This window comes from Drosophila erecta, unplaced genomic scaffold, assembly GCF_003286155.1.
Source record: "Drosophila erecta strain 14021-0224.00,06,07 unplaced genomic scaffold, DereRS2 tig00000055-arrow-pilon, whole genome shotgun sequence".
NCBI classification, from domain to species: Eukaryota; Metazoa; Arthropoda; class Insecta; order Diptera; family Drosophilidae; genus Drosophila; species Drosophila erecta.
Genome location: NW_020825200.1, coordinates 903066 through 920821, shown reverse-complemented (window position 1 = coordinate 920821; position 17756 = coordinate 903066). Strand labels below are relative to the sequence as shown.

General features: G+C 43.0%; 2 protein-coding genes across 2 annotated transcripts; one reads left to right on the top strand and one right to left on the bottom strand.

The window, feature by feature from the left end:
* The first annotated feature begins 5527 nt into the window (after positions 1–5527).
* LOC6542539 (cGMP-dependent protein kinase, isozyme 1) lies at positions 5528–10083 on the top strand. Its single transcript, XM_001968175.3, has 5 exons — positions 5528–5840; positions 7608–7978; positions 8044–9489; positions 9556–9741; positions 9822–10083. Exons 1-5 carry the CDS (start codon positions 5700–5702, stop codon positions 9982–9984), a joined length of 2307 nt encoding a protein of 768 aa, XP_001968211.1. The 5' UTR covers positions 5528–5699; the 3' UTR covers positions 9985–10083.
* Positions 10084–10087: 4 nt separating this feature from the next.
* Positions 10088–11915, bottom strand: LOC6543394 (xylulose kinase). Its single transcript, XM_001968174.3, has one exon. The coding sequence runs from the start codon at positions 11815–11817 to the stop codon at positions 10102–10104; it is 1716 nt and encodes a 571-aa protein (XP_001968210.1). The 5' UTR covers positions 11818–11915; the 3' UTR covers positions 10088–10101.
* Positions 11916–17756: the final 5841 nt, after the last annotated feature.

Below are 17756 nucleotides of genomic sequence, written 5' to 3'. Positions count from 1 at the left end.
TTTTTGGCTGCCAGTTTTCCCCCTTTTCCACTTCCATTTTTTTCCCGCTTTTTGTTTGCCTCTATCGACTTGTGCTGCGAATCAGAAACAAAAAGTTTCCGCGTTGCTTGTTGCATTTTTAAATAAAGGATTCTGGACGGCGGCCACCAAGGGGTTAAGGGGTAGTACTGAATTGTGTACACTTCCGGTCTGAATAGATCCATCTTCGTCCGATTTAAAATGCTGTTAAGGTGCGCAATTTAGTTTGGAAAAAAGAAACAAGCAAAATGATGCACTGGCTTTCAAAATGGGTGTTGTCATATACAATATATCATACTATGCTATTTTATCTAACGTATCAATCCAGGAAATTTACCTTCTTAACTTGTCTATTAAAAAGCCCTACTTTCCAATTTATGTTCAATTCAAGGGTAATAAGTGTATTTCTCAGCCGTCTTTTGGCGAGAAATCCGATTTCCCAATTACTGCTGATGTATTTTTCTTTTAAAGTGTGCTCCTGGTGCTCCTGGTTCTCCACTGCACTTCCCGTCCAATTCGACGAATTTCGTTATGAATTTCGAGTGTTGAATAAACTAATCTGCAACCGCATCTTTTGTGTCTGTCAAAATATTCAGACAGTGTTCCATTTTATTTGAATTTTTGAGCATAAACTTTGATTGGCAGTGCCAATATTTCACTTTCACTCAATTAACATTTTCTGTTTCGATTGCCAGATTCTGTGGGGAAATCTACTCCCATCTATTCTACTTCTTTTCCGAAATTACAAAGTGGCTCTAGTGTTTTGCTGTACGTGCGATAGTCGATTTCTCTCTATAAGCACAAAGGAATTTTGTGCTTAAAAATACAGAGGCGTGTTTTTCAAAAAGATTTCATGCTGCCAAAGCCCGTAGATCTCATAAATCAATTAAAAATACAGCCATTGAAGTGTGTTTCCTTCGGCAAACCGAGTGTTCCTGCTGATAACACAGCCACTCTTTAGAGAGGTTTGTGATAACTCAACTGAAGGAGGTGTTTTCTTCAAGTTATGATTACGCCCTACGTGCTGGCAGATGTTTACGGATGGGAATTAATGACAGTTTCGCCATTGGGTATTTGCCGAAAGCCGTGCATCCCTAATTGTGCGCAATTACTGGGCTTAGGGAACTTCACGCTAATTGACACTTTGCAATCCAACGGAAGACTCTATTCATAAGTCCGCAGGGATCAAGTGTGGGATTGGGTGGTGCAGCGGGCGGATGTGGATGCGGATGCGGAGGCAGAGGCAGAGGAGAAAGTTTTCGCTTTCTCCATGGCTTTTCATCCTTTTTCGTTGCATACCCCCGGGCGGCAAGCTGTGCAGCAAACATTACTTTGTGGGATGCGACGGGGCGTGGCAGGATGTCTGACTGCGCTCATTGAGAAGCAAATGCGAAACTTTTTAATTGACTTTTTCAATTACAGTTTAATTTTGTTGTAAGAAATGTTGGCACTGCCAATTGAAGTTTTCTCGAGCGCACACGAAAAGGCCAAGCCTCGAAAAAGGCCGAAAGTGTGAGGAATGGGGTGGCTAATCTATCATTGTCCACCGGCCAACTGGCGAGTGTGTGTGCGGGCAATTTGCAAAACTTCAGAAACACGCACCAGCCAGCCATCAGCATCTCGAGCTGGCCCCGTGCACTGGCAGAAATCGGGCGAAATCTGCAATGGAATTAATTCAACTCGCAGTCTAAGAAGACTGACTAAAAGTGTTCCATGCATTTGGACATTTCTAGAACTGATTCTTCTCGGTGTTCCGTTCCCGCCAGCGGAACTGAAACCCATTCGGAAAATCCAAATTTATCTGCAACAAATTTCCTTCTCCTTGCGGACGTGAAGAAAAGGCCAAGAAGCACGCCAACTATGCATAAAAAGATGGGAAGTGGATGAGCGTGCGGGTGGCGAAGTGAAGGAGGCGTGCTTGAGCAAGATTGCATCCTAAAAACCATTTTCTTGGAGGGCTTTTTATTATGCGACCGAAAAACTGGACAAAGTGAAAAAGTTTTTGCTGTCCTCGGCTCAAGTAATAGAAGTTTCCATTAATTTTCCAACTCTTTGCCTTCCGATGTGTGACAGGTATGTAATCCCCGGAACAACTCGATATGTGCACTCCGAGGAAATCTCCAAATTAGCCGCCACATGGAGACGCTGCCCAGGAATCATTCGGCACATGATGCATTGTCTGCTGATGGTTTATTCCAGTGGTTTTTTGTGCCGAAACAAACATGTTACATTTATCTGGACGGGATGGGGCAGACAAAAAACGGACGAAGCCCTGAAAAGATAACTCCAGCCGGAGATACCGACAGGTGTGTTACCTCACGCTGGATCAGAAACATTGATACATTGGGATGGCGAGATGGAAACCTCGGGAAACCTGCTAAACTTCAAAGTTTTCTCTGCGCTTCTTCCAGTCGAAAACACTTCACGCTGCTCGGATTAGAGGGTATTGCAAAGGCAATAACTGAGATACGAATGCGAATACGAGCGGAGAACAACAAAAGGCCAGGATGAATGGGCTGAATGGGCGGTGGAGTTGCCGGGTCAGGGCCTGGGTCGAAGCCAGTGATAACGGCTGCTGGCGGGGATGGGGTCAGCCGGAGGATTGGGGAGCCGTTACAAGGATCCACCTGGTCCGGAGTGCCTCGAATTAATCCCCGGCGTGCACTTTGGCCTCGCTCCTCGGCAGCCGATTTTAATTGAATAACTGCACGAACGAAATGTTATGTTGTGTTGATAAGGCAATAAGATATGCCGCCGCTCCCTGGGGAGTCACTTTCCGGGGACGTGTGTCCTCGCAGCAAATCACGGGCAGCGGAATGGAAACGCTGGGCCACTCGGATTACGTTGGATTCGTCGGACAAATGGTATGAAGTAATGCAGAAAGTGGGCCATTGTTCATCTCTTCCCTTCTGCGAGTATTGTCACCTCCAGCCGCATTCGTTGATATGTTTGCCCGCCTCCTGTGTTGACACGTTGATGGTTTTCCCAGGAAAAGCCAGCCTAAGCCCCCATTTACATACGATCTGCATGCATATGAGGGGTTTCGCTGAAATGTTTATGGTGAACCCGCTCATAACCGCAGATTGCCACTTGATTTGTCCTCCGCCTTTTATGTGCGCGCCAATCGCATTTGTTTTGGCTTTGTCTTGCCCTGTTTTCCATTGTTTTCCCTTCAGTTCCGGATTTTCTTTTTGACAGACAGACAGGCAGCCGGAGGAATGCAAAGCCCGTGCGACTTGTGGCCCTCGGCAGCCGTAATCACCGCAGTGAAATGTGTGACATGCGATATCTATTATGCAAATATTGGCAGGCTGCAAATTCACAAGCCTCCAGATTGCCACGCCCTTTCACTTCGCCTGATCGGATAATCCTGATTTACAACGTCCTGCGAACTGTAATGTAAATGTGACTACAAATTGCAATAGGTAGCTGCATCAAATCCATAGCTGCATCTCAAGTTAAGTGGAAGTTTCCTCGCAAAACGTTTTGAGCTTGCAGTGAAAATCACTGAAAATAGCTAAGTTGTTTGGCTGTTAATCTGTGTTTTAAAACTGTTGTTCCCGAGCTCAGTTTCTGTTTTTAATGCGCGACAAACTTTTATGATAAGCCCGCCCCGTCTCCGTGGGGAATCCCCAGCTCATCCCCGCCCACTTTCCTTTCCTGTGCCATCAGAAATTAGCGTCCATTAATTAGCTGGCTCTGCAGGATTGGCGCTAAGTTGCTGGCCCGGTTTTCTGTGCTCCATGGCTTCTGCTCTTTGGGCGCCTGGAATGCCCTGTGGCTGCTCCTGGTGGGGTCAATGCTAGGGGTAGCCTCTGCCCCTGCAGATAATTACCGCAGCATGTCAAAGTTTTGAGCAGTTCACCGGCTCATCCAGAGTCGTCCTCCGCCTGCTCGCCTCGCAGGTAATTTATCTTGGCTCCACTGGCGGCAATGCTTTAATAGATCATTTGCTGCATCATTGCGCATACGCCGTGTGAGCCCCGCTGCCGTTTCCTTTGTAGCCCAGCTAATCCTTCTGCTCGGCGTCTCGCTTTCGTTGCTTTGGAGGATGGTGGGTGGAGGGCGGAGGATGGAGGCGTCCTGCCCGCCAGTTGTCACGTCGCCCGCACATCGTTCTCCACGTTGAATTTTCCCCGCTTTTTGCACATCCAGATATATCACTGTCTGCGGCGAAATGCGAGTCTCCATTAAATGTGGGCCACCGCCAACGGAAGCCGCCGATGCCAACGAAGCCACCGAAGCCACTGGAGCCAGCGACGCCACCAGCGAAATTCCCGCTCGTTTGCGTTTTATTTTTCGCTTGTATTTAGCAGACACCGAAAAACACCCAGGAATACAAGTATATCCCCAGCTTTTCGCTTTAAAGCCGTGCTCTGCAGTGGACCACTATAATTCTATTATGGCTGTAACGCAATTTTATTTCACATTGTTTATGCTCGACGCCAGTCATCAAGGAAAAACTACGCAAAACTGCTCTGGCTGGAACTTTCGCATTCAGCATTGAACACTTACTTTAAGACGCTCCCCTCATTTGGAACTTTTGCAATGACAAATGGGGCAGCAACGAGTGCACATAAATTTAAATTTCCAGTTTGGTACTTAAAGTAAGCAATCAAGAGTGAGATTACACCAATAAATTGTCCAATTCACTTTATCAAGGACTCTGCTGATGGTAACAGCATATGCACTTTACGCCCTTTAAAGCTTTAAGGACAGGAGAAAATATTAAGGAAGCTGTTTTGAAAAAAATATAAATGTGTAAATATGAAACCTCTAAAATAACTAGAAGTAGTCTTTGTCCAAACGTGGATCGCTCTCTTGTGTGTGGCCCACCTTTTGGTAACTACATTCCTTTTCCTTATTTCCAGAACTTTCAGCTTTCGTTTTCATATTTCCAGTCTGCCATTTCGCATTTTCGTTTCCATTTAAACGCTCTGTGACGCCGTAGGACTCGCTTCGCATTTGCCCTTGTCCTGCCATCCGCTGACCCCTCTAAAACAGCCATCTGAGTCCCCCAACCCCTTTATGACCCCTTCTGACCCCTCTTGACCCATCATCGGAGCCCCTGGTGTCCTCCTGTGGATGTCGCGTTGGCTGTCATCATCAAATTCCGCCTGGCTTTTGTGGCTGGGTTTTGTTTTCGGGGCAGCAGAAGAGCCAAATTAAATTTCCTTAAAGGGCTATCAAGGGCTTGCCCTGCTAAATATTTGAGAATTATTTTGTTTACTTTATACTACACATGGATTACAGAAATGAAGCCTGAATGTAACCAAGTTCATCATTGTAGTCCGTGAATGAATTGTGTTACTGGGCTTACAGAATTATTATTAATACAAATTAACGAAAATTGCCTTTTTGTTGGGCTTGTGAGCGCAGTTGCCTTTGTGCGCTCTTCGGCTCTGGCTTGCTCTGCTGATAAGCCGAGAATGCTCTTAAGGGCGCTCTTTTGCTTTATCTGGTTCGCTCTTCGAGAAATCACGTATACGCCGTGTCGATCGTCGCCTGATGGCAGTCGCCAACGAATCGCGCGCGCAAGCAAACCGCCAGCGAACCGCAGCGGAGGAGCACCTCCGCCTGAATGGAATAACCCTGGTTGAGGAACCGAACAGCGCAGATCTCGAAGCAGAAGAAGTCACCTTTGACCCGGACCACGGATACGGACAAGGCAGCAGACCGAAATGGCCGCTGGAATGTTTACTGATCGGGAGCGGGAGGCGATCGTCAGCAATCTGACCAAGGACGTGCAGGCTCTGCGGGAAATGGTGCGGAGTCGGGAGAGCGAGCTGGTCAAGCTGCACCGGGAAATCCACAAGCTGAAGGTGAGGGGGTGGGTGGGTTGGGTCACCCAGCCAGGTGAGGGTACCTCGGGAAAAGCCATCCATCCATCGCTGTCTATTGCATCGCTTTGTTTGCTCGCTTTTTGTTTGCTGCCTCTGGCAGATAAGCAGGAGCCACACAGACCGCACTATTTTTCGGACTGAATTCGAATTCGCTTTGTGTATCGCAGAGATACAAAGTATCTGCAAATACGCACGCCGACAGGCAGACCCCTCCTCTATCCTCTATCTCTATCACCTCGTTATCTGGGCAACAGCAGCAGACTCTGCCCAGATATCAGATACACCCCATACACCCCATAGCCCATATACCATGCCCATGCCTACCCCACTGAACCGCAGCGGCGGAGGAGTGGAGGCGGCGAGAACGGGGGCTAACCCATGCCCTTGCCGGCGTATCTGCTAGATACTCGTATCTATCTAATGCCCCATCCCCGCCATCCACACATATTTAAACTGTGAGGCAGATTTATTGAGCCAAGTGATTAGCACTTCTTGGCGAGATCTCATCGTCGTGCACAGTTTTATAGCCCAAAGAGCGGAGTGAAAATGCGAGACTTGCGACTGCGAGATACTTGGTAGCAGCTTCTCAAATAATCTGGAAGCCGAAAATCATTTAATTTCCATTATCTCACTAATTGGGGCTGTAAAGTCGGAGAGCTGAGACTGCGAAATTGCTAATATAAGATAATTTGGAGAGGCCTTTATAGGTTCTCATGGCTATGGGAAGGTATACAAATTGAAGTGGGCTTCCTATGTCTTCAATAAGTTCCAGAAATGTTGGATCGGTCAAGTTGCCTGACTCACTTTTACCGGGATGTAATTCTTCTCTTCGGCACTTAATTCAAATGCCTCACGAGGGAGCGTCGCTAATTGCCAGATGATACGGCCACCGCGCCTCTGCTTCCCCAGATCTCAGGTCTCCAGATTACAGATACAAAGATACAAAGATAGATAATATAGTTCCGACCGAGGCAGCACGCGCATCTTGAAAAAGCAGAATCAGAATCGGTTGGGAACCGAAGCCGACACAAAAAGCGGCGAGCGAGAAAAAAGGAAATACGAGCTGAACCCGCGAAAGAGTGTTTTTGAAATGCTAATTTCTATGCAAATAATTTGGAAAACAAGCAAAAGGTGCTTGGCGACCAGGGACTGGAGCGGGTGGGTGGGTGGTAACACCTCGCCCTGACATTCGGCTTATCATGTTTACCCTCTGAGCTGGCAATGGAACCGAAACTGAACTCCATGACTAGGTCCGATTTCTGGGGAGGGCCATGGATTTGGATTTGCCTTTTGGGTACGGCTTTATCTATGCCATTTTTGGGTCACACCGCCAACGGGAAAATTTAGCATTCTATTTACGGATTGTGATAAGGGAGTCCAAGAACGCACCCAATTGGCGTGCACTGGCCAAAAAAGCGCGTGAAATCAGCAACTAAACATTTTTAGTGCTACATATAATAAGTTCAAGTGCTCATCAGCAAATAGCTATATTAAAAATATTACAATATCTATTCAAATATATTCGTTCCCTCAAGTTTAAATCAAGAAAAACCTCGCTGTGTACGCCAACCCAGACTTTGTCATCGGGAAAGCACGTGAATGCCATCCGCAGTGGGTCACCTAATTGAGTTGGTCTCGGGTGACGAGGGAATCACGCGCCTCCATCGATTGATTGCCTCCCAATGGCCGGGGGATTGATTAACAGACGCATCTCAATTGTTGCCACACACATCTTTGTTTTTATAGAGTGTGCTGCAGCAGACCACCAACAACCTGAACGTCACCCGGAATGAGAAGGCCAAAACGAAGCTTTACTCCCTACCAGAGCAATGTAGCGAGCAGGAGGACAAGGAACGGAACCCGCATTTGTGCAGCTCCTGCGGCATGGTGCTGCCCACCAGTCCGGAGTTCGCCCTGGAGGCGCTTTCGCTGGGACCGCTGACCCCCTCAACATCAGCATCTACCGCCTCCCCGTCCGGATCGACATCTGCGGAAGAGGTGCGACCCAAGGCCATGCCCGCTGCCATCAAGAAACAAGGTGTCTCCGCCGAGAGCTGTGTGCAGTCCATGCAGCAGTCCTACAGCATTCCTATTCCAAAATACGACAAGGATTTCAGGTGCGTCTGGATATGAGCTCTCATTTTCAAGCCATTTGCAACCCCATTACCTTGGTCTTTCCCAGTGATAAGCAGCAAATCAAAGACGCCATCATGGACAATGACTTCCTGAAGAATATAGACGCCTCGCAGGTGCGGGAGCTGGTGGATTCAATGTACTCGAAGAGCATAGCAGCCGGGGAGTTTGTGATCCGCGAGGGTGAAGTGGGTGCACATCTGTACGTCTCCGCCGCCGGGGAGTTTGCGGTGATGCAGCAGGGCAAGGTGCTGGACAAGATGGGGGCGGGAAAGGCGTTCGGGGAGCTGGCTATCCTCTACAACTGCACCAGGACGGCCTCCATTCGAGTTCTCAGCGAGGCCGCGAGGGTATGGGTGCTGGACAGACGGGTCTTTCAGCAGATTATGATGTGCACGGGTCTCCAGCGAATCGAAAACAGCGTGAACTTCCTGAGGTCGGTGCCTCTGCTGATGAACCTGAGTGAGGAGCTGCTGGCCAAGATAGCAGACGTTCTGGAGCTGGAGTTCTACGCCGCTGGCACCTACATCATCCGCCAGGGAACCGCAGGGGACAGTTTCTTCCTGATCTCACAGGGCAATGTCCGAGTGACCCAAAAACTAACACCCACCTCCCCGGAGGAGACGGAGCTGCGCACGCTCTCCAGAGGAGACTACTTCGGAGAGCAGGCGCTGATTAACGAGGATAAGCGAACGGCCAACATCATCGCTCTGTCACCAGGAGTCGAGTGCTTGACCCTGGACAGGGATTCCTTCAAGCGGCTGATTGGGGATCTCTGCGAGCTGAAGGAGAAGGACTACGGCGACGAGAGTAGGATGCTGGCCATGAAGCACGCGCGGGAAAGCTGCCGGGATGAGCCGAAGGAGCAGCTGCAGCAGGAGTTCCCCGACCTCAAGCTCACGGACCTCGAGGTGGTCAGCACTCTTGGCATCGGGGGCTTCGGTCGAGTGGAGCTGGTCAAAGCGCACCATCAGGATCGCGTGGATATCTTCGCCCTGAAGTGCCTCAAGAAGCGACACATTGTGGACACCAAGCAGGAGGAGCACATCTTCAGCGAACGCCACATCATGCTCAGCTCGAGGTCGCCCTTCATCTGCCGTTTGTATCGCACTTTCCGGGACGAGAAGTACGTCTACATGCTGCTCGAGGCCTGCATGGGTGGTGAGATATGGACGATGCTCCGGGATCGCGGATCCTTCGAGGACGAGGCGGCGCAGTTCATCATCGGGTGTGTGCTGCAGGCGTATGAGTACCTGCATGCCCGCGGCATCATCTATAGAGACCTTAAGCCCGAGAACTTGATGCTGGATGAGCGCGGCTACGTCAAGATCGTGGACTTCGGCTTCGCCAAGCAGATCGGCACGAGCACCAAGACGTGGACCTTCTGCGGCACCCCGGAGTACGTGGCACCCGAGATCATCTTGAACAAGGGCCACGACCGAGCCGTGGACTACTGGGCTTTGGGCATTCTCATTCATGAACTACTCAACGGAACGTACGTCCAGGATACCACCATTTGATTCCTTAAACTCCCCCAATAATGGTTATCTTTCGCTTGCAGGCCGCCGTTCAGTGCTCCAGATCCCATGCAGACGTACAACCTCATCCTGAAGGGCATCGACATGATAGCCTTTCCCAAACACATCTCCCGCTGGGCTGTGCAGCTCATCAAGCGGCTATGCCGCGATGTTCCGTCGGAGCGCCTCGGCTACCAGACTGGTGGCATCCAGGACATCAAAAAGCACAAGTGAGTACCCGAAAAAAAGCTTGAAAACAGCTTGGAAACAAAGTTGGTAGATAGCTATTGATGATGTGTTCAAACCCTAGGTGGTTCCTGGGATTCGACTGGGACGGCTTGGCCAGCCAGCTGCTGATTCCGCCCTTCGTGAGACCCATCGCCCATCCGACGGATGTGCGCTACTTCGACCGCTTTCCGTGCGATTTGAATGAGCCGCCGGACGAGCTCTCCGGCTGGGATGCGGATTTCTAGGCCCATGCCGCGAACCCTCGACTTAGTATTTGATCACTCTTTAGTTAAATGTAGGTTACTTTACTGATTTTCGTAGCAACGTAGAAAGGAACAAGGAAACCATCTCATGGAAACGTATCAATTTGGGCGGAAAAAATACACGCTGGACTTGGCTGCCAGCAGCTGGCAAATTTGGGAGCATCGTGCGATCAGGGGCGTGTAGATCTTATCGCAGCCCGGTCTTGGCTCCGCAGCCAGTTTTAGGCCGGAAGGCACGTTCCTGAAGAACTCGTCGTAGCTAAGGCGCTTCCTACGTCTACTGGGCATCCTGCAGGACTGGCAGTTGCAGGAGGACTCCCGGTGCTCGTAAAAGGCGTACCGGGCACGAAAGGCGCATCCCAAAAGGCTGACCTCGACACCGGTGCGCTGGTAAACAGGAGCATTGAAGATGTCCGCCACTATCTGCAGGACACTTTGGCACCGGGAGTCCTCTCCCACCACGATGATCTTTGTGTCCGGCGTGTGGTGAAAGCCCATCTCGTGGGCAATGGCCCAGTGGTGCATGATCTGACCCTCGATTAGAGCCCGAACCTCAATCTCCGGTGTGGAGAAGCGGTGTCGGCCGCGTAGGCTCTCCGCCGCCATCGGGTTTATGTGCGCATCCCAGCGTAGAGTGCCCTGGGCAATGGGTATAATCTCGCGGTCCCGGAAGTGCACAGCCACATTGCCATTGTTGCCCGGCGGCGTGGCATCAAGCATTTCGTAGAAGTGCCGCCAACTGCCGCCCGCCACATCCTCACAGATGGCTTTTCGTGTCAATTCTCCGTTTTGGAAGCACAGGAGACCCATGTACTCGTTCCTTCTTGTCGGATGGCACAACACATGTCCGTCCTCCAGTCGCGGAGCTTTCTTCAGGGGCATCACCACCACATCACTGGTATCCAGAGATATCATGAGGAAGTCATTCTCCACCAGAAGCCCTGCCAGCTCCGAGGCTTTGCTCCCGGCGGAAGCCACCACCATGCAGTCCGGCCTGAAGTTCCAGCGCTTCACGTAGTAGTCCGCGACGCGTCCTTGCAGCCGGGACGAGGGAATGGGCTTCATCAAGCGCCGGGCAAGGTCGGGAGCACAGGCGTCTAGGCAGGCCGGAGACCAATTCTTTTTCCGGATGTCGAGCAGATTCATTCCTGAGCCATCGGTGTAGTCTATGGAGGCAATGCCTCCGATAAGGAGGGATGCCAAAAAGCTGCTGATCAGCGAAATCCTTGAGGTTCTCTTGTACTGCTCCGGGCATTGGGTATACACTTTCCGTATCTGGGGACCCGTGAATCTCGTATACGCCCTGGAGCCCGTTATTTTCGACAGTTCAGCGGGACCCCCGACGGTGTGCTCCATTTCGCGTACCTGCACGTCCGTTGAGCTATCCATCCAAGTGGGCGTCCTGGTCAGTTCGAAGGCGCTCTCCGTGATCTGCTCGTGCAGCCGCAGGTTGATATTCAAGTTGCACAAACGCCGCAGGCCCAAGTCCGACCAGAAGACGCAGCCATGCTGCTGAGCCGCTCCGGCAATCGAGACCACCGAGTGCATATCCGCTCCCTGCTTCACCAGACAGTCCATCAGCATGTCCAGTGCCTTTACCCACATCACCGGATTGGCCAGGAACTCGCCAGGACCGCCATCTGTTAGAATTCCATTCGTTGTCTTGTACTCTGGGAGATCAACGTCATAGCGGATCTGTGCCACATAGGTAACGTTCAGTTTGGAGTCGAGGATCAGGGCGCGGAAGAGTTGGGTGCCCAAGTGGAGGCCCAGGTAGCTGTTGCCACTGTAGTCCTGCTTGATGCGGTGGCACATATTCCATCGGTGGATTCAATGCAACATGCAAGCAAAATTTTGTATGAACGGAATTTTTTATATTTTCTAAGTCAGACGGAAAGTCAGAAACACATTGACGAAGAAATTTGTAGAGCTGATGCTTGCAATGCTTATATATTATTATCGTGATATCTTATTTTCCAGATAATATAATATATCGTTAGTAATTAAACATAGAGAAAAATAAACAGACGGAATATTTTTTTGTAATTTAACATTAATATTTAAGTTGGAATGCAGTTAGATTGGAAATTTTATTACGATATCAACGAGGCATAACACTTTTTCCTCCGATAATTTTTGGGAAAGTTATGCAAAAAAAATGACTTTCTTATGACAAAAATTTAGTATTATCGAATTTTGGAATTTCGGAAAGGGGTTACATCATGATTTTTTGCAAAAAATTGATAAAAACTAAAATTTTTAACTGGGAATGCAGTTAGATTGGAAATTTTATTACGAGATCAACGAGGCATAACACTTTTTCCTCCGATAATTTTTGGGAAAGTTATGCAAAAAAAATGACTTTCTTATGACAAAAATTTAGTATTATCGAATTTTGGAATTTCGGAAAGGGGTTACATCATGATTTTTTGCAAAAAAATGATAAAAACTAAAATTTTGAGCTGGGAATGCAGTTAGATTGGAAATTTTAATACGAGATCAACGAGGCATAACACTTTTTCCTCCGATAATTTTTGGGAAAGTTATGCAAAAAAAATGACTTTCTTATGACAAAAATTTAGTATTATCGAATTTTGGAATTTCGGAAAGGGGTTACATCATGATTTTTTGCAAAAAAATTATAAAAACTAAAATTTTGAACTGGAAATGCAGTTAGATTGGAAATTTTATTACGAGATCAACGAGGCATAACACTTTTGCCTCCGACAATTTTTGGGAAAGTTATGCAAAAAAAATGACTTTCTTATGACAAAAATTTAGTATTATCGAATTTTGGAATTTCGGAAAGGGGTTACATCATGATTTTTTGCAAAAAATTGATAAAAACTAAAATTTTTAACTGGGAATGCAGTTAGATTGGAAATTTTATTACGAGATCAACGAGGCATAACACTTTTTCCTCCGATAATTTTTGGGAAAGTTATGCAAAAAAATGACTTTCTTATGACAAAAATTTAGTATTATCGAATTTTGGAATTTCGGAAAGGGGTTACATCATGATTTTTTGCAAAAAAATGATAAAAACTAAAATTTTGAACTGGGAATGCAGTTAGATTGGAAATTTTAATACGAGATCAACGAGGCATAACACTTTTTCCTCCGATAATTTTTGGGAAAGTTATGCAAAAAAAATGACTTTCTTATGACAAAAATTTAGTATTATCGAATTTTGGAATTTCGGAAAGGGGTTTACATCATGATTTTTTGCAAAAAAATTATAAAAACTAAAATTTTGAACTGGGAATGCAGTTAGATTGGAAATTTTAATACGAGATCAACGAGGCATAACACTTTTTCCTCCGATAATTTTTGGGAAAGTTATGCAAAAAAAATGACTTTCTTATGACAAAAATTTAGTATTATCGAATTTTGGAATTTCGGAAAGGGGTTACATCATGATTTTTGGCAAAAAAATGATAAAAACTAAAATTTTTAACTGGGAATGCAGTTAGATTGGAAATTTTAATACGAGATCAACGAGGTATAACACTTTTTCCTCCGATAATTTTTGGGAAAGTTATGCAAAAAAAATGACTTTCTTATGACAAAAATTTAGTATTATCGAATTTTGGAATTTCGGAAAGGGGTTACATCATGATTTTTTGGCAAAAAAATGATAAAAACTAAAATTTTTAACTGGGAATGCAGTTAGATTGGAAATTTTAATACGAGATCAACGAGGCATAACACTTTTTCCTCCGATAATTTTTGGGAAAGTTATGCAAAAAAAATGACTTTCTTATGACAAAAATTTAGTATTATCGAATTTTGGAATTTCGGAAAGGGGTTACATCATGATTTTTGGCAAAAAAATGATAAAAACTAAAATTTTTAACTGGGAATGCAGTTAGATTGGAAATTTTAATACGAGATCAACGAGGTATAACACTTTTTCCTCCGATAATTTTTGGGAAAGTTATGCAAAAAAAATGACTTTCTTATGACAAAAATTTAGTATTATCGAATTTTGGAATTTCGGAAAGGGGTTACATCATGATTTTTTGGCAAAAAAATGATAAAAACTAAAATTTTTAACTGGGAATGCAGTTAGATTGGAAATTTTAATACGAGATCAACGAGGCATAACACTTTTTCCTCCGATAATTTTTGGGAAAGTTATGCAAAAAAAATGACTTTCTTATGACAAAAATTTAGTATTATCGAATTTTGGAATTTCGGAAAGGGGTTACATCATGATTTTTGGCAAAAAAATGATAAAAACTAAAATTTTTAACTGGGAATGCAGTTAGATTGGAAATTTTAATACGAGATCAACGAGGCATAACACTTTTTCCTCCGATAATTTTTGGGAAAGTTATGCAAAAAAAATGACTTTCTTATGACAAAAATTTAGTATTATCGAATTTTGGAATTTCGGAAAGGGGTTACATCATGATTTTTTTCAAAAAATTGATAAAAACTAAAATTTTTAACTGGGAATGCAGTTAGATTGGAAATTTTAATACGAGATCAACGACGCATCACACTTTTTCCTCCGATAATTTTTGGGAAAGTTATGCAAAAAAAATGACTTTCTTATGACAAAAATTTAGTATTATCGAATTTTGGAATTTCGGAAAGGGGTTACATCATGATTTTTTGGCAAAAAAATGATAAAAACTAAAATTTTTAACTGGGAATGCAGTTAGATTGGAAATTTTAATACGAGATCAACGAGGCATAACACTTTTTCCTCCGATAATTTTTGGGAAAGTTATGCAAAAAAAATGACTTTCTTATGACAAAAATTTAGTATTATCGAATTTTGGAATTTCGGAAAGGGGTTACATCATGATTTTTGGCAAAAAAATGATAAAAACTAAAATTTTTAACTGGGAATGCAGTTAGATTGGAAATTTTAATACGAGATCAACGAGGCATAACACTTTTTCCTCCGATAATTTTTGGGAAAGTTATGCAAAAAAAATGACTTTCTTATGACAAAAATTTAGTATTATCGAATTTTGGAATTTCGGAAAGGGGTTACATCATGATTTTTTGCAAAAAATTGATAAAAACTAAAATTTTTAACTGGGAATGCAGTTAGATTGGAAATTTTAATACGAGATCAACGAGGCATAACACTTTTTCCTCCGATAATTTTTGGGAAAGTTATGCAAAAAAAATGACTTTCTTATGACAAAAATTTAGTATTATCGAATTTTGGAATTTCGGAAAGGGGTTACATCATGATTTTTTTCAAAAAATTGATAAAAACTAAAATTTTTAACTGGGAATGCAGTTAGATTGGAAATTTTAATACGAGATCAACGAGGCATCACACTTTTTCCTCCGATAATTTTTGGGAAAGTTATGCAAAAAAAATGACTTTATTATGACAAAAATTTAGTATTATCGAATTTTGGAATTTCGGAAAGGGGTTACATCATGATTTTTTGCAAAAAAATTATAAAAACTAAAATTTTTAACTGGGAATGCAGTTAGATTGGAAATTTTAATACGAGATCAACGAGGCATAACACTTTTTCCTCCGATAATTTTTGGGAAAGTTATGCAAAAAAAATGACTTTCTTATGACAAAAATTTAGTATTATCGAATTTTGGAATTTCGGAAGGGGTTACATCATGATTTTTTGCAAAAAAATGATAAAAACTAAAATTTTTAACTGGGAATGCAGTTAGATTAAAAATTTTAATACGAGATCAACGAGGCATAACACTTTTTCCTCCGATAATTTTTGGGAAAGTTATGCAAAAAAAATTACTTTTTTATGACAAAAATTTAGTATTATCGAATTTTGGAATTTCGGAAAGGGGTTACATCATGATTTTTGGCAAAAAAATGATAAAAACTAAAATTTTGAACTGGGAATGCAGTTAGATTGGAAATTTTAATACGAGATCAACGAGGCATAACACTTTTTCCTCCGATAATTTTTGGGAAAGTTATGCAAAAAAAATGACTTTCTTATGACAAAAATTTAGTATTATCGAATTTTGGAATTTCGGAAAGGGGTTACATCATGATTTTTTGCAAAAAAATTATAAAAACTAAAATTTTGAACTGGGAATGCAGTTAGATTGGAAATTTTAATACAAGATCAACGAGGCATAACACTTTTTCCTCCGATAATTTTTGGGAAAGTTATGCAAAAAAAATGACTTTCTTATGACAAAAATTTAGTATTATCGAATTTTGGAATTTCGGAAAGGGGTTACATCATGATTTTTTGCAAAAAATTGATAAAAACTAAAATTTTTAACTGGGAATGCAGTTAGATTGGAAATTTTAATACGAGATCAACGAGGCATCACACTTTTTCCTCCGATAATTTTTGGGAAAGTTATGCAAAAAAAATGACTTTCTTATGACAAAAATTTAGTATTATCGAATTTTGGAATTTCGGAAAGGGGTTACATCATGATTTTTGGCAAAAAAATGATAAAAACTAAAATTTTTAACTGGGAATGCAGTTAGATTGGAAATTTTAATACGAGATCAACGAGGCATAACACTTTTTCCTCCGATAATTTTTGGGAAAGTTATGCAAAAAAAATGACTTTCTTATGACAAAAATTTAGTATTATCGAATTTTGGAATTTCGGAAAGGGGTTACATCATGATTTTTGGCAAAAAAATGATAAAAACTAAAATTTTTAACTGGGAATGCAGTTAGATTGGAAATTTTAATACGAGATCAACGAGGCATAACACTTTTTCCTCCGATAATTTTTGGGAAAGTTATGCAAAAAAAATGACTTTCTTATGACAAAAATTTAGTATTATCGAATTTTGGAATTTCGGAAAGGGGTTACATCATGATTTTTTGCAAAAAAATGATAAAAACTAAAATTTTTAACTGGGAATGCAGTTAGATTGGAAATTTTAATACGAGATCAACGAGGCATAACACTTTTTCCTCCGATAATTTTTGGGAAAGTTATGCAAAAAAAATGACTTTCTTATGACAAAAATTTAGTATTATCGAATTTTGGAATTTCGGAAAGGGGTTACATCATGATTTTTTGCAAAAAAATTATAAAAACTAAAATTTTGAACTGGGAATGCAGTTAGATTGGAAATTTTAATACGAGATCAACGAGGCATAACACTTTTTCCTCCGATAATTTTTGGGAAAGTTATGCAAAAAAAATGACTTCCTTATGACAAAAATTTAGTATTATTGAATTTTGGAATTTCGGAAAGGGGTTACATCATGATTTTTGGCAAAAAAATGATAAAAACTAAAATTTTTAACTGGGAATGCAGTTAGATTGGAAATTTTAATACGAGATCAACGAGGCATAACACTTTTTCCTCCGATAATTTTTGGGAAAGTTATGCAAAAAAAATGACTTTCTTATGACAAAAATTTAGTATTATCGAATTTTGGAATTTCGGAAAGGGGTTACATCATGATTTTTTGCAAAAAATTGATAAAAACTATAATTTTTAACTGGGAATGCAGTTAGATTGGAAATTTTAATACGAGATCAACGATGCATAACACTTTTTCCTCCGATAATTTTTGGGAAAGTTATGCAAAAAAAATGACTTTCTTATGACAAAAATTTAGTATTATCGAATTTTGGAATTTCGGAAAGGGGTTACATCATGATTTTTTGCAAAAAATTGATAAAAACTAAAATTTTTAACTGGGAATGCAGTTAGATTGGAAATTTTAATACGAGATCAACGAGGCATCACACTTTTTCCTCCGATAATTTTTGGGAAAGTTATGCAAAAAAAATGACTTTCTTATGACAAAAAT

Coding starts and splice junctions, on each gene's coding strand:
- LOC6542539 (XM_001968175.3), top strand. CDS start 5,700: ATGGCCGCTGGAATGTTTACTGATCGGGAGCGGGAGGCGATCGTCAGC. Junction 7,979..8,043: donor AAATACGACAAGGATTTCAG/GTGCGTCTGGAT, acceptor GGTCTTTCCCAG/TGATAAGCAGCAAATCAAAG. Junction 9,490..9,555: donor CATGAACTACTCAACGGAAC/GTACGTCCAGGA, acceptor TTTCGCTTGCAG/GCCGCCGTTCAGTGCTCCAG.
- LOC6543394 (XM_001968174.3), bottom strand. CDS start 11,817: ATGTGCCACCGCATCAAGCAGGACTACAGTGGCAACAGCTACCTGGGC.